Raw genomic sequence first — 13,771 nt, forward strand, 5'->3', positions numbered from 1 at the left:
TAGTATTTGCAATTTTAATAGACCTACTTAGTTCCTTCACACAATCATTGACAAGCTGCTGTTCCTTCTCTTCATATGTGATGGTCTCGGTTTGTAGATGACATGCCTGTGACAAGAAGCATTAAAATAAGACGTCTCAATATGGGGAATCACTCATAGTAAAGACGTTACTGACGAAATTACAGAACACGTTCCATGCCTGCAAGAAAGGAACCTAACCCCATGGTTTCAAGCAAAACTTCTATAGGGAGATATCAACAATGACAGCACATATGGTATAAAACTAAAAAGCAGAGAAATTGGATTTTAATTGTAAAAAACAAAAAAACTTGTATATATTTTTAATATAAAAAGGTGTGTGTATATGCACACACTTTAATAGGATTGTTTTTAATTGGTATAATGAGGATTTCCATCACTTAAATTCAAGAAAAATTAAAGGGTAGACACAGCGGTAATTTAATCACAGGCTTTTGTATGGAATACGACACATTTAGATCTCCAAAACACATCTATTCTACTAAGAAACCAGTGGGGACAAAAATAGGTTGCCATTATGGAGTCTTAAAGGGTTTCACCATAAAGATTTATAATAAAAATTTACATCCAAGACCAAAAAGAAAAAGTTGTAGTACATTAAATCAGTCACTAGGTGTCAGTAACGGATCAAACTTTTGCACTGAGAATTAGCAGCTACAAGATATGGTGGAAACAAATTCACTGCAACGCTCACCTCCGACCGCAGCACAATGTTCTCATCCTCAAGGTCTTTCAGCTTCTTATGTAGGGAGTCAAAGTGGAAATAGTTTTGGACGGATGATGAAGATTCGTTTCTCTTTAAGCTTTAAGAAAAGTTAAAAGGAAACATTGACTACTTTAAAGATTTAACAATCATCATATAAAGTGTATTGCAAAACGATCTGTCAGAAGATATACGTTTTTCTATATGGGAGAAAAATACATCCAACAACGTAAAGTGACATCCTAAAGGGAACGAATGAGACACTTGGAGAAAACCCCATGGGGTGGATTAGCTGTAGATTTCTGCAGTGGATTAGAGTACAAGGCTACTATAAGACATTGTACAAAATGGAGAAAAAGCAGAATTTCATATCACACAGTTTACTCATTTTGATGCAGAAACGATGCAGATTTGTCACTAATTTTGCCAATTTTAATACAGTAGAGATGAAGTCTAGTGATGGTTGCATGTAACGTACGCAGGTCGTGTGGCAGATTCACCACAGGACTTCTGTTATGTGAACTTATCCGTAAAGGAAGAACACTAAACCTACCCGTAAAAAGTGATACACCTGGCAATCACCACCATCTTCTGCTGGTAGGAGGGTGGCGGGCTGACGAAGATGCCGTGGCAACAAGGGGTTGATCCTATTTTAACTCCATGTTGAATGTGTGTGTTGTGTACATCATAAGTTGTGTGATAAAGTTTTGCTGTGTTTTATCCCTATGGCCGTTATTATATGCAGATTCTCTTACAGGCTCTGCCTAAGGCCGTCCCTGGGAATGCGGGAGGTCTGTCCACTAGGTGAACCATCCAATAGGTAGGGATATAGTTTACAATACTTAGACATTAGATAGTTAACTCCGGGATTAGATCATCAGCTGGGAGGGGTTAGAACAGTTTTATAGAAAAGAATATCCGGGTTGCAGGCAGTAAGTTAGGGAGTTGGTCAGGGTGTAGTCCAGGACACGGACATCTAGGTTCTGTGTCCATGACCCTTATAGAATGGGACCGATGCAGGTCCTGTTCAAGAGAGAGTGGAGTGGAGAAGGAAGGCTGAACGGAAAGAGACGGGTTACAGCAACCAGATACAGCAGTGAAGGAAGTGTTTTATCAGCGCAAATTTTCTGACAGAATGAGGCCACGTTTGATGCTCAATCTGGATGCCGGCACAGTCCTGGGCTTAAAGCCTACTAGGAGTACTGAGAAGCAGGCCTCTGTATCCCTCATGGGGAGATTCTCAGCTGAGTCGCAGAGGAAGTGGAAGATGGTGGGTCTCAGGACAGGATGAACACTGGAAATGAACATAACCAAGGGTACTTCACTAACAAAAGACTAGGTCTTAATCTGTATGCTGCGGCCGCAAGTAGAAGAATTGCACAGTAAAAGTGAGTCTGTTAACCCGGATCTAAGATCTCCTGTCCTGTTTGAAGTCAGTTCCGGTCCCATGGACAATTTAACAGGGAGAAAAGAAAATCCCAACACACGCCACTCTCAGTCCTTTATAGAAGAGGGGACACTGGGTGAAGAGAACTCCGTACCGGCACGCAGCGTGTTGTGACCGGCCCTGTGCCTCCCCCCTTCATGCTTGTTCCTCAAACATTCAACCTCAGGGTGCGTTTACATTGACTGATTATCAGGAATGAACATGCCTAGGAACTCATCTCCCTGATAATCAGCCTGTCTAAACAGGCTGCCGCTGACCTGACAAATGAGCAAAATGCTCGTTCATTGGGTGAAATTAATTTTCATTTATTTAATAATCATAATTCTCATCAGCACATTGTTCTGTGGAAACAGGACCTATGCTGCAGAGAACAATGATATTGCATGCGCACAAAGCAATCGAATTAAAGATCATTCTGTGCACATGGAAGAGTGGTCAGCCTATCTACACAGACTACTAATCCACGTCAAATAGCTCCCATGTAGCAGATTAGATTTTTTTTTTTAAACAGTAGTGGATCTGCCAGTGTTACGTGCCTATATAGAAATGCTGCAGAGTATAAAGGGACAAATAGCCTGCTGACAAGTTCTATTTTTAACTGATAACTGCAGAGGGCGCTGTGGCTTAGAAAGAGCAGAGGAGGGGAGATATCTGCTGCAGGCCGCTGTACTGCAGCCACAGGAGACTGTGGAGGGAGGAATGCACTAAATATTTATTGGTTTCTCAGTTTTAACTACAATTAAACAAAATAGGGTGAAAGGAAAGGATTATGGTAATTGCTGGCGCCCATTTTTTGTACATTATATACACACACACACGTAACAGGAATTGAGGGTAAACTGATTAAATTTGCTGATGACACAAAGCTAGGAGGGATAGCTAATACTAGAGAAGAGAGAGAGGATTCAAAAAGACCTAAATAAACTGGAGCAGTGGGCAGCAACCAACAGAATGGTTTTTAACAGGGAAAAATGCAAAGTACTGCATCTGGACAATAAAAATGAAAAAAGCATATACAGAATGGGAGGAATAGAGCTAAGCAACAGTACATGTGAAAAAGACTTAGGTATACTAATAGATCATAGACTGAACATGAGTCAACAGTGTGATGCAGCAGCAAAAAAGGCAAATACAATTCTGGGATGTATTAATAGAAGCATACAGTCTAGATCACGTGAAGTCATTATCGGTCTTTACTCCTCTTTGGTCAGACCTCATCTGGAATACTGTGTACAGTTTTGGGCACCACATTTTAAAAAAGACATAGACAAACTGGAGCAAGTTCAGAGAAGAGCGACCAGAATGGTGACTGGTCTGCAAACTATGTCCTATGAGGAACGGTTGCAGGATTTGGGAATGTTTAGCTTGCAAAAAAGAAGACAGAGGAGACTTAATAGCTGTCTACAAATATGTCAAGGGCTGTCACATTGTAGAAGGATCATCTTTATTCTCATTTGCACAAGGAAAGACTAGAAGCAATGGGATGAAACTGAATGGGAGGAGACACAGATTAGATATTAGAAAAAACTTTTTGACAGTTAGGGTGATCAATGAGTGGAACAGGCGGCCACGAGAGGTGGTGAGTTCCCCTTCAATGGACGTCTTCAAACAGAGGCTGGACAGACATCTGTCTGAGATGATTTAGTGAATCCAGCTTTGAGCAGGGGGTTGGACCAGATGACCCAGGAGGTCCCTTCCAACTCTACCATTCTATGATTCTATGATTCTAACAGTTAACACAGCTGTCAATTCATACAATACAGAGTTTTAAGTAGTTAAAATATTTAAAGTGGTCGTCTACTATTGGACAACCTCTTATTAACTCCTTCCCACAGCGCTTCATTTCCATTTCTTCCTCCCCTCCTTCCAAGAGCCATAACAGTTTTATTTTTCCGACCACTTAGACGCATGAGGTATTGTACTTTTGAATGACACCACTTATTTTATATCATCTAACGTACTGCAAAGTGGGAAAAAAAATCCAAAGGGCGGAAAAATTGCAAAACAAAAAAGTGCAATTCCACATTCTTTTTTTTTTTTTTTTTTTTTTTAAACACCTACCATGTTTATAGCTATATAAAAGTAAAACTGACCTGGCGATAGGATTCTCCAGGTCAATACAATTACACAGAACAACATGGATAATTTTTTTGCGAGTTTTTTTTTGCTTTTGTTGCTTATTTCCGAGACCCCGTAATCTTTTACATATTTGGATGATCAGGCCGCGTGAGGACTTTTTTGTGCCCTGAGCCGACATTTTTATTGATTCCATTTGGGGGTACATATGACGTTTTGATCGCCTCACTGCTTTCTAAAGCAATGTTGCGATGACCGAATAAATGTAATTCTGGCATTTTGATTTTTTCTCATTGCGCAGTTTACTGATGGGTTAACTAATTTTATATTTTGATAGATTGGACTGTTTTTTTCAGAAGCAACGATACCATAAAGTGTATTTTTATAATTTATTTTTAATGGGCAAAAGGGAGTTGGTTTGAACTTAAATGTTTTCTAAAATCTAAAAAAATATTATGTGTTTTTTTACTTGTATCTGTTAGTCCCCTTAGGGAACTTAAAACCTGCAAACAGATGATCGCTTGTGCCATGTACAGCAATACTACAGTACTACTGAGTATTGCAAAAATCATTGTGTTCTATGAACATCAGTGAGAAGCAGCCAATCACAGGAGCATCACCGGCAGGGAGTTCTTGAAAAGACCACCGGCTGTCATGGCAACTCATTGGCACCTCGCGATTGTGTTATGTAGGCGCCGATCGGTGAGTGGAATGACGAGACCCCCCCTGCTGGTGCGCTGTAAATGCCGCTTAGAGACTGACAGCGTCATTTAACAAGTTAACAGCCGCGATTTGAGCTCTGCTCCATGCATAGCTGGTACGTCATGTGTCAGTAACAGATTAAAAGGAATCAGTTACATTTTTGCCATGTAATCTAAGAGCAGCATCATGTAGGAACAGCACATGATTCCAGCGATCTTACTTAAGCTGTATGTGGTTGTTTCAATAAAATCAGCATTTTAATCGGCAGGAGAGCACTACAGAACTAGTTGCCTCAGAGTCAACTGCTCTGTGTAGTGAAGGGTTGTTTGCAACTGAGACAGTTGGCATAACATGATGTGCTCAATGGGTGAAACCATGCCCATCTGAACCAAACAAGTCCACCCACTTCATTGGCTGGCTGCAAGCGGGCGGGATTTTGGTTGCATTAATTTAATTTTAAATATTTAATCACCTATGGTGAAGACATATTTACTAGGGATCCATTTAGGATACAAAACATCCAGCTCTCTTAAGTGATCCAGATCACCAAAAAGAGCCAGATTGCCCATCACTAACTCCGTGTAACAACACTCCCACCACGGATTAGAAGCGTCATGTCAATGTAAACAGAAAGCTGCCAATCGTGGTGTGGGGGCAGGGTTATACAGAGCACGGCACGTAGAGCACGGCAAATTAGAGCACGGCACGATCTGTAGCAGAGAAAACAGTCACCACAACTGCTGCATCCAGTAATTTAAGGGACACATTGCTCAGTGGTTCGCACTGTTGCTTGGCAGCACTGGGGTCCTGGATTCAATTCCCATCAAGGACAACATCTGCAAGGAGTTTGTATGTTCTCCCTGTGTTTGCCTGGGTTTCCTCGGAGTACTCCAGTATCCTCCCACACTCCAAAGACATACTGATGGGGAATCTAGATTGTGAGCTCCAATGGGAACAGTGCTAATAATGTCTGTAAAGCTGTGGGGAATTAATAGTGCTATATAAGCAAGTAAAATAAATAAAATAAATATTGCTAGAATCAGGTTCTCTATCCCAACATCATGCTGATCTCAGATAGGGTAGGAAAAACTGGGTGACAGATTCCCTTTAATGGGTCAAGAGAAACTATAAAAAAAAACAAAAAAAAAAAAAAACAAACACATTTAATACTCACCTCCCGGACTGGCGGGGCTGCTCCTCTGTACTCAGCACTGCATCCCCCACCGATCTGCTGACCATCAGTGGCTCACACTGAGCAGCACTAGTCCAGGAGGCAACTTTTTTCCTTTTTCTCACTTCCCTGGGCCTATTAAGGGGTTGCTCAGTGGTGGATAATGTAATTTTATGAAAAATAGAAGTGTTTAATACAATGAATATCAGAAGAGCAGACTGTTCCTTTTTGTTCCTCACTCAACGAGGTCCTGTGTTTATTCACAGAATAGAGCTATTAGCTTGACGGAAAAAGGGGCACGGCTCAACAAAATTTATGGTCCAGAGGAAACCAAACAAAAGGTGGTATACAATTAGAAAATAAAATGGGTCTAAAAATGTGCCAACTTTACCTGCAAGAGATAGAGTGATAAATTTGGCACATTTACTCTGGTGAGGGACTTACAGGATTTTCATTTGAAAGCAAAAGGGTAAAAAAAAACTACAACAGAGGTAATAGGGGGTTACTTTATCTAGAAAGGTATGCTGGTTAAGGCAGCATGACTTCTGCACGTGTTCCATTGTAGATTGCTTTATGGTATGTAGAAAGGTATTTATAACCGTACTTTGCACAAGAGCAGCATTCACAGGAACAAGGGCTCTAATGAGGCCGAACTGAATACAGTAATATATTACATGTACCATGGTTTTTACCAACAGACCCTCAAAGTCTGAAAGTTTCAAGTAATTCCTGATTCTGTCACTAACACTATAGATGCCACTTTTAAAGGAAACTATGTAATTTAATAAAACTGATAGAGGTTGAGGGGTCCCTCTACCTGCCCATTGGTGCCGAGCAAAATGATCCTGGGGTGCCAATGGGCTTCCATGGCTGTAGAGGCCTCAAAAAGACCTTCAGGTCTACCATGACATAACGGCCAGTGTAACAGACAGAAAATAATGTTTTGGAATGCCACAAAGCATTATACAAAAAAAAAAAACACATCATTAAAACCTCCTTCACACGTCGTTGTCTCCAGGACCTGTGGTAACAGTTTTCATTCGTACCGGAGACTCTTACTCACATAGACCCATTCCAATGAATGAGTCTGTGCATATGTCAGTGTGTTTCCATGGATCATGTGTCCATGGGCAAAACACGCTGACATGTCTGTTTTTATCAGCAGCACGGGCCGCAAAACGTCCAGTACACGTGCACACTGATGACATCCATGTGTCATCAGTGTGACACGTACCTGTGCCTGAGAAAAAGCGGTACAGTTCGGTGGTGCCGGTTGCTGAAGGCAGCACTCATCATTGTTGCTTGCTCTCCCTACAATCAGCGAGAGCAGGCTACTGATCCGTTGTAGTCAGCGGTCTGCGTGTGAGTATATCACTAACTACAACTGTCACCTGCTCACCCTGCGATCAGCGAGAGCAGGCGACAATGATGGGAGTTGTAGTCAGCACAGTGTTTGTACATAGTGTAGAAATAAAGAAATAAAAAAAGGTTAATAATAATCTGGGAAAGGGGCCATCAGCTCTAAATGTTCCGAGGCTATTACTAACAGCTCACAGCTGTTAGCTTAGCCTTTACTGGTTAGTTTATAGGAAACCACAGAAAAAAAAAATTACGTTGGGTCCCCCTATAAATTCTAACCAGCATAAGGCTAAACAGACAGCTGTTGGCTAATATTAATAGCCAGGGAAGGGGCCATGGATATTGGCCCCCCTCTCTCCCAGGCTAATAACATCAGCCCTCAGCGGCCCCAGAAATGGAGCATCAATAAAATGCGCCAAGTCTGGTGCTTAGCCTCGCTCTTCCCACTTGCACTGGTGTGGTGGCAAGTGAGGTAATAGGGTTGGGGTTGATGTCAGCTATTTTATGGCCACTGACATCAAGCCCAGGGGTTATTAATGGAGAGGCATCTATAAGACGTCCCCATTACTATAATAATAATAAATCATCTTTTTATTTATATAGCGCCAACATATTCCGCAGCGCTTTACAATTCAGACAATTTACAGACATAATCATCACTGTCCCCATTGGGGTTCACAATCTAGATTCCCTATCAGTAGGTCTTTGGAGTGTGGGAGGACAGGGGGGAACCCTGAGGAGACCCACACAAACACAGGGAGAACATACAAACTCCTTGCAGATGTTGTCCTTCGTGGCATTTGAACCCAGGACCCCAGCGCTGCAAGACTGCAGTGCTAACCACTGAGCCACCCACCGTGCTGCCAAACCCCATAGTCATATTGTAAAAAAGACACAGCCAGGAAAAAGTCCTATAATTGAAAGAAAGACACAGAAGCCTATTTATTACTGTAAAAATTGCCACCGTTCAGCAAGGCATCCAGATGAAGCAGACCTGGACTCATCAAGGGACACATTTATTGTTGTCAGAGAGGTGAGGAATATGGTACTTTATTATTTCAAATTTTACAGTAAAAAATAGGTAAGAGAGGGTGGGGTGTGTTTATTTAAAATAGTCTGTGCCTTTCTTTCAAGTAAAGGACTTTATTCTGGCTGTGTATTTTTTACAATATGACTATGGGGTAAGTAATGGGGGAATCCTATAGACGCCTCTCCATTACTAACCCCCCGGCTTGAGGTCAGTGGTCATAAAACAGCTAACATCAACCCCAACCCTATTACCTCACCTGCCACCGCACCAGGGCAAGTGGGAAGAACGAAGCTAAGCACCAGTTTTTGCGCATCTTAATGATGCGCCATTTCTGGGGCCGCTGAGGGCTGATGTTATTCGCCTGGGAGAGGGGCCAATATCCATGGCCCCTTCCTGGCTATTAATATTAGCCCACAGCTGTCTGTTTAGCCTTTGCTGGTTGGAATGCAAGAGCCCACGCCATTTTTTTATTCTACACACGACATCACAGCGCCTGGTCGCGCTGATCTCAGGGAGACCAGGCCACAATGATGAGAGCTTCCTTCAGCACCCGGTGTCTGGGAACAGCACGAACTGTACCGCTTTTTCCCAGGCGCCGGTACGTGTCACACTGATGCGGCACACAGACGGCAAAAGGATGCCACACGTATATAACACACGGACAGAATCGGTACTGATTTTTCCAGTACCGTAAATATCAGGACATGTGAAAGAGCCCTTATTAAAATAGTACGTAAAAAACATTTTTTATTTACTAGTCTTTTCCCTATAGATAAATATATCTATCTAAAAATACAATTCTTTTGTCTGTATGTCAGCATGAGTAAAATTGTAATTGCACGGTGCCATAGTAAAAAAAAAAAAAAAAGGCAAAAAAAGAAACAATGGTGGAATTGTAGTTCAATATTATACACCAATCATAATAGAGTTTGTTCAATAAAAAAGAACAATTTTACAGCATTTCATTGTATTGCACATGTGAAAGAATGATGGGAACAAAAAAAAAAAACCCAACTTTTTAGTCTTGAAGAACTCAAATAGTTGGGTTGTCAAACTGCAAACCTATATATTTTTAGGCATGGATTGACAGTAATATACTAGGGCATACTCACCTTGCAGGGTCCCCAAGGATCAAGCACGGACCACTCCAGAGGACTGCCCCATTTGGAAATCAAAGCACCACTGCAGCAGTCAGCTGACCAGAAAAAAGCATCGGACTCTTCTCTTTGATGACAAGCTCTTGTATGCCCTTCTAGTCGCCTGACCAGTAATTAGCTATAGTGGTGCTGTGACTTCGGAACAGAGCAAAAATACAACGCTTGTGCAGCTTGCGCTGGATCTGTGGGGGCGCTGGAGGGACAGTATGCCTCTGTTTATTATTTTTTTATTATATATATTGTATCTATACACACACACACACACACACACACACACACACACACACACACACAGCTCAAAAAAATAAAGGGAACACTCAAATAACACATCCTAGATCTGAATGAATGAAATATTCTCATTGAATACTTTGTTCTGTACAAAGCTGAATGTGCTGACAACAAAATCACACAAAAATCATCAATGGAAATCAAATTTATTAACCAATGGAGGCCTGGATTTGGAGTCACCCCCAAAATTAAAGTGGAAAAACACATTACAGGCTGATCCAACTTTGATGTAATGTCCTTAAAACAAGTCAAAATGAGGCTCAGTATTGTGTGTGGCCTCCACGTGCCTGTATCCTCTCCCTACAACGCCTGGGCATGCTCCTGATGAGGTTGCGGATGGTCTCCTGTGGGATCTCCTCCCAGACCTGGACTAAAGCATCCGCCAACTCCTGGACAGTCTGTGGTGCAACGTGACATTGGTGGATGGAGTGAGACATGATGTCCCAGATGTGCTCAATCGGATTCAGGTCTGGGGAACGGGCGGGCCAGTCCATAGCTTCAATGCCTTCATCTTGCAGGAACTGCTGACACACTCCAGCCATATGAGGTCTGGCATTGTCCTGCATTAGGAGGAACCCAGGGCCAACCGCACCAGCATATGGTCTCACAAGGGGTCTGAGGATCTCATCTTGGTACATAATAGCAGTCAGGCTACCTCTGACGAGCACATGGAGGGCTGTGCGGCCCTCCAAAGAAATGCCACCCCACACCATTACTGACCCACTGCCAAAGCGGTCATGCTGAAGGATGTTGCAGGCAGCAGATCACTCTCCACGGGGTCTCCAGACTCTGTCACATGTGGTTAGTGTGAACTTGCTTTCATCTGCGAAGAGCACAGGGCATCAGTGGCGACTTTGCCAATCCTGGTGTTCTGTGGCAAATGCCAAGCGTGCTGCACGGTGTTGGGCTGTGAACACAACCCCCATCTGTGGACGTCGGGCCCTCATACCACCCTCATGGAGTCGGTTTCTAACCGTTTGTGCAGACACATGCACATTTGTGGCCTGCTGGAGGTCATTTTGCAGGGCTCTGGCAGTTCTCCTCCTGTTCCTCTTTGCACAAAGACGGAGGTAGCGGTCCTGCTGCTGGGTTGTTGCCCCCTCCATGTCTCCTGGTGTATTGGCCTGTCTCCTGGTAGCGCCTCCAGCCTCTGGACACTACGCTGACAGACACAGCAAACCTTCTTGCCACAGCTCGCATTGATGTGCCATCCTGGATGAGCTGCACTAACTGAGCAACTTCTGTGGGTTGTAGAGTCCGTCTCATGCTACCACGAGTGTGAAAGCACAACCAACATTCAAAAGTGACCAAAACATCAGCCAGAAAGCATTGGTACTGAGATGTGGTCTGTGGTCCCCACCTGCAGAACCACTCCTTTATTGAGGGTGTCTTGATAATTGCCAATAATTTCCATCTATTGTCTATTCCATTTCCACAACAGCATGTGAAATTGATTGTCAATCAGTGTTGCTTCCTAAGTAGACAGTTTGATTTCACAGAAGTATGATTTACTTGGAGTTATATTCTGTTGTTTCAGTGTTCCCTTTATTTTTTTGAGCAGTATAGAATAGAATAATATAATAGAATATATACACATACATATAGACACACACACACACATTTTACTGTCTACTACCCCTTTAGCATCTACAGCCTATAACAAACCAGTAGCAATTTCAGCTGTCTGACATGATCACTTGAGGGCCAAACAATACAAGAGAACAGATGACAACTCCCAATATAGCAGCTCTTTCCCCTACTGTCGCCTGCCCCAGCCTTCTACAAATACACCTCTATCACACAGGAATGTGTCGTGGAGAAGGTGGGACTCGGGGAGGAGATGTGCCCTTTGTTCAGGTGAAGTCATAACAGCAAGTCTAGGGAAATGTCAGGGACTTACGGTGTGGAGCAGATAGACTCGGGCTCGCTCTCTTCAGCCGCGTTGGTGTAAAACTGAAGTAACTCATCTTTCATAGATAATTCATGGCGCAACTGTGATACCTGTAGGTGAAAAACATTAAGAAAATAAGGTATCATAGAAGTAAATTATACATTTTAAGAATAGAACACAAGATCGTACAAGCTTTTCTCTCTATTGCATATACAATTCAAACTACCCTGGTCCGGATCCAGTTTGGTACTCCACGGCAGCCGGACCAGGACAGTATGTATTTGCATGTATTTTACTTGTTTCTATAGCATCATCATATTCCTCAGCGCTTTGCAGACATCATCATCATCGCTGTCCCCATAGGGAGTTTAGATTGTGAGCCCCAATCAGTAAGTCTTTGAAGTATAAGAAGAAACCCACGCAAACACGGGGAGAACATACAAACTCCTTGCAGATGTTGTCCTTGGTGGGATTTGAACCCAGGACCCCAGCGCAGCAAAGTAACAGTGCTAACCACTGAGCCACCGTGCTGCTAGTGTTCACTTCTGTGCTGGCAATCCTCTGCCCAGCATCTTGGTCACCTCAGCCACTTGCTAGGCCCCTGGTGTGGTATCCAGTATGGTCCTCCATGGCAGCCGGATGACGGCAGTGTTCCTTTCAGCCCCTGCAAACCTCTGATTGGCACCTTAGGTGCATCTGCCACTTAATAGGCCCCAGTAAGGTTAGGCTTATGACTCACAATGGGCTTCTTTGGGTCCTGCTGATGTGCTCTTTATTTTAAACAAAAGGAACACCATTGTATGCATTATAATTTGCCCCCATAAAATTTGATATAATCTGTAAAAGAGCCCTTAAACAGGTATTAAAGGTTTCAATTTTTCTTTTGAAAAGGAAATTATCTAAAAATAACAAAAAATAACAAAATTAGCCTCATTTATCCCCTACCGCTCCAGCTCTGCTTGTCCTTTGCCCAAGTCTCTGTTAACCAACATTATTTATTTTAGTTTTTTTGGGTGCGTGATGTGTTTGTACTTTCAGTCTGACACTGAAAACTACAATTACAGAAAGCATTAACAAGCCAGGAGCATTCAGCAATGTAAACCCATCCAAGCAGCGGCACGAGATGCCAAAGCAACGTACACAAGGCCTGCAGACATCTGTAAGCCAAAAACTGAGCACGACCATGAGCCTTGTAGCCAACAGATCTCCCAGCCTGTAATAAGCGACTGATGACGACCAGTACATGTTATGAATGGAGAGTAAAAAGCTAACCATGGATATGATGTACGGACCAGACATCAGTGGAAGAGCAGCTAGACACTGCACAGGCATCAAGTGACCCATGGCAAAAACACTGAAAACAGGCAGCATCATTAAATAACTGTTAGAACAGGAGGTGATGAAAGTCTTTAAAGTCTGAGAAGTTAAATGAGTTGTCCACTGAATATTAAGTTATCACCTATCCACAGGGTATGTCATAACTTATTGATTGGTGAGGGCCCAAAAGGCAGAAAAGGGAAACTATTTCCAAAGGGGCACTGTCACCCCCCCTAGAATGAAGAAGCAGTGCCAAAGCCCAGCCACCATTGTATTTATTCTCTGGTGCTGCCTGAAAAAAAAAAAAAAAAAAAAAAGAGGATAGGGAATAAATGGAGCTGCGGTGCAGCATCTGTACTGCCGTTCCATGGGATAAAAGCTGCCCATTATGCCGATCGGAGGGTGTGCCGGGGGTCAAACCCCCACAATCAATAACTCATCACCTATCTATATATATATATATAATCGTCTAATTCTTCCTGTTTGTCTGTAACGGAAATCCCGTGTCGCTGATTGGTCGTGCCAGCCGCCTGCGACCAATCAGCGTCAGGCGCAGTCCGGCTGCGAATTGGTGCGGGATTTGAACCACGC

At 42.9% G+C, this 13,771-nt stretch overlaps 1 protein-coding gene across 11 annotated transcripts in view; it reads right to left on the reverse strand.

Moving 5' to 3' along the window:
- Positions 1-13,771, reverse strand: part of TRAK1 (trafficking kinesin protein 1) — a 140,614-nt gene that overhangs the window by 38,934 nt on the left and 87,909 nt on the right. For all 11 annotated transcript variants that reach the window (XM_073678143.1, XM_073678142.1, XM_073678140.1 and 8 more), the window contains 3 exons: positions 11,873-11,973; positions 734-842; positions 28-106 (listed from right to left, as the gene is read on the reverse strand). In XM_073678143.1, the coding sequence (XP_073534244.1) occupies positions 28-106; positions 734-842; positions 11,873-11,973 (289 nt within the window). The remainder of the gene's footprint in view (positions 1-27; positions 107-733; positions 843-11,872; positions 11,974-13,771) is intronic.

Source organism: Phyllobates terribilis, unplaced genomic scaffold (genome assembly GCF_046119375.1).
Source record: "Phyllobates terribilis strain yellow unplaced genomic scaffold, ASM4611937v1 Scaffold_4__5_contigs__length_816908805, whole genome shotgun sequence".
In the NCBI taxonomy this organism is placed as follows: Eukaryota; Metazoa; Chordata; class Amphibia; order Anura; family Dendrobatidae; genus Phyllobates; species Phyllobates terribilis.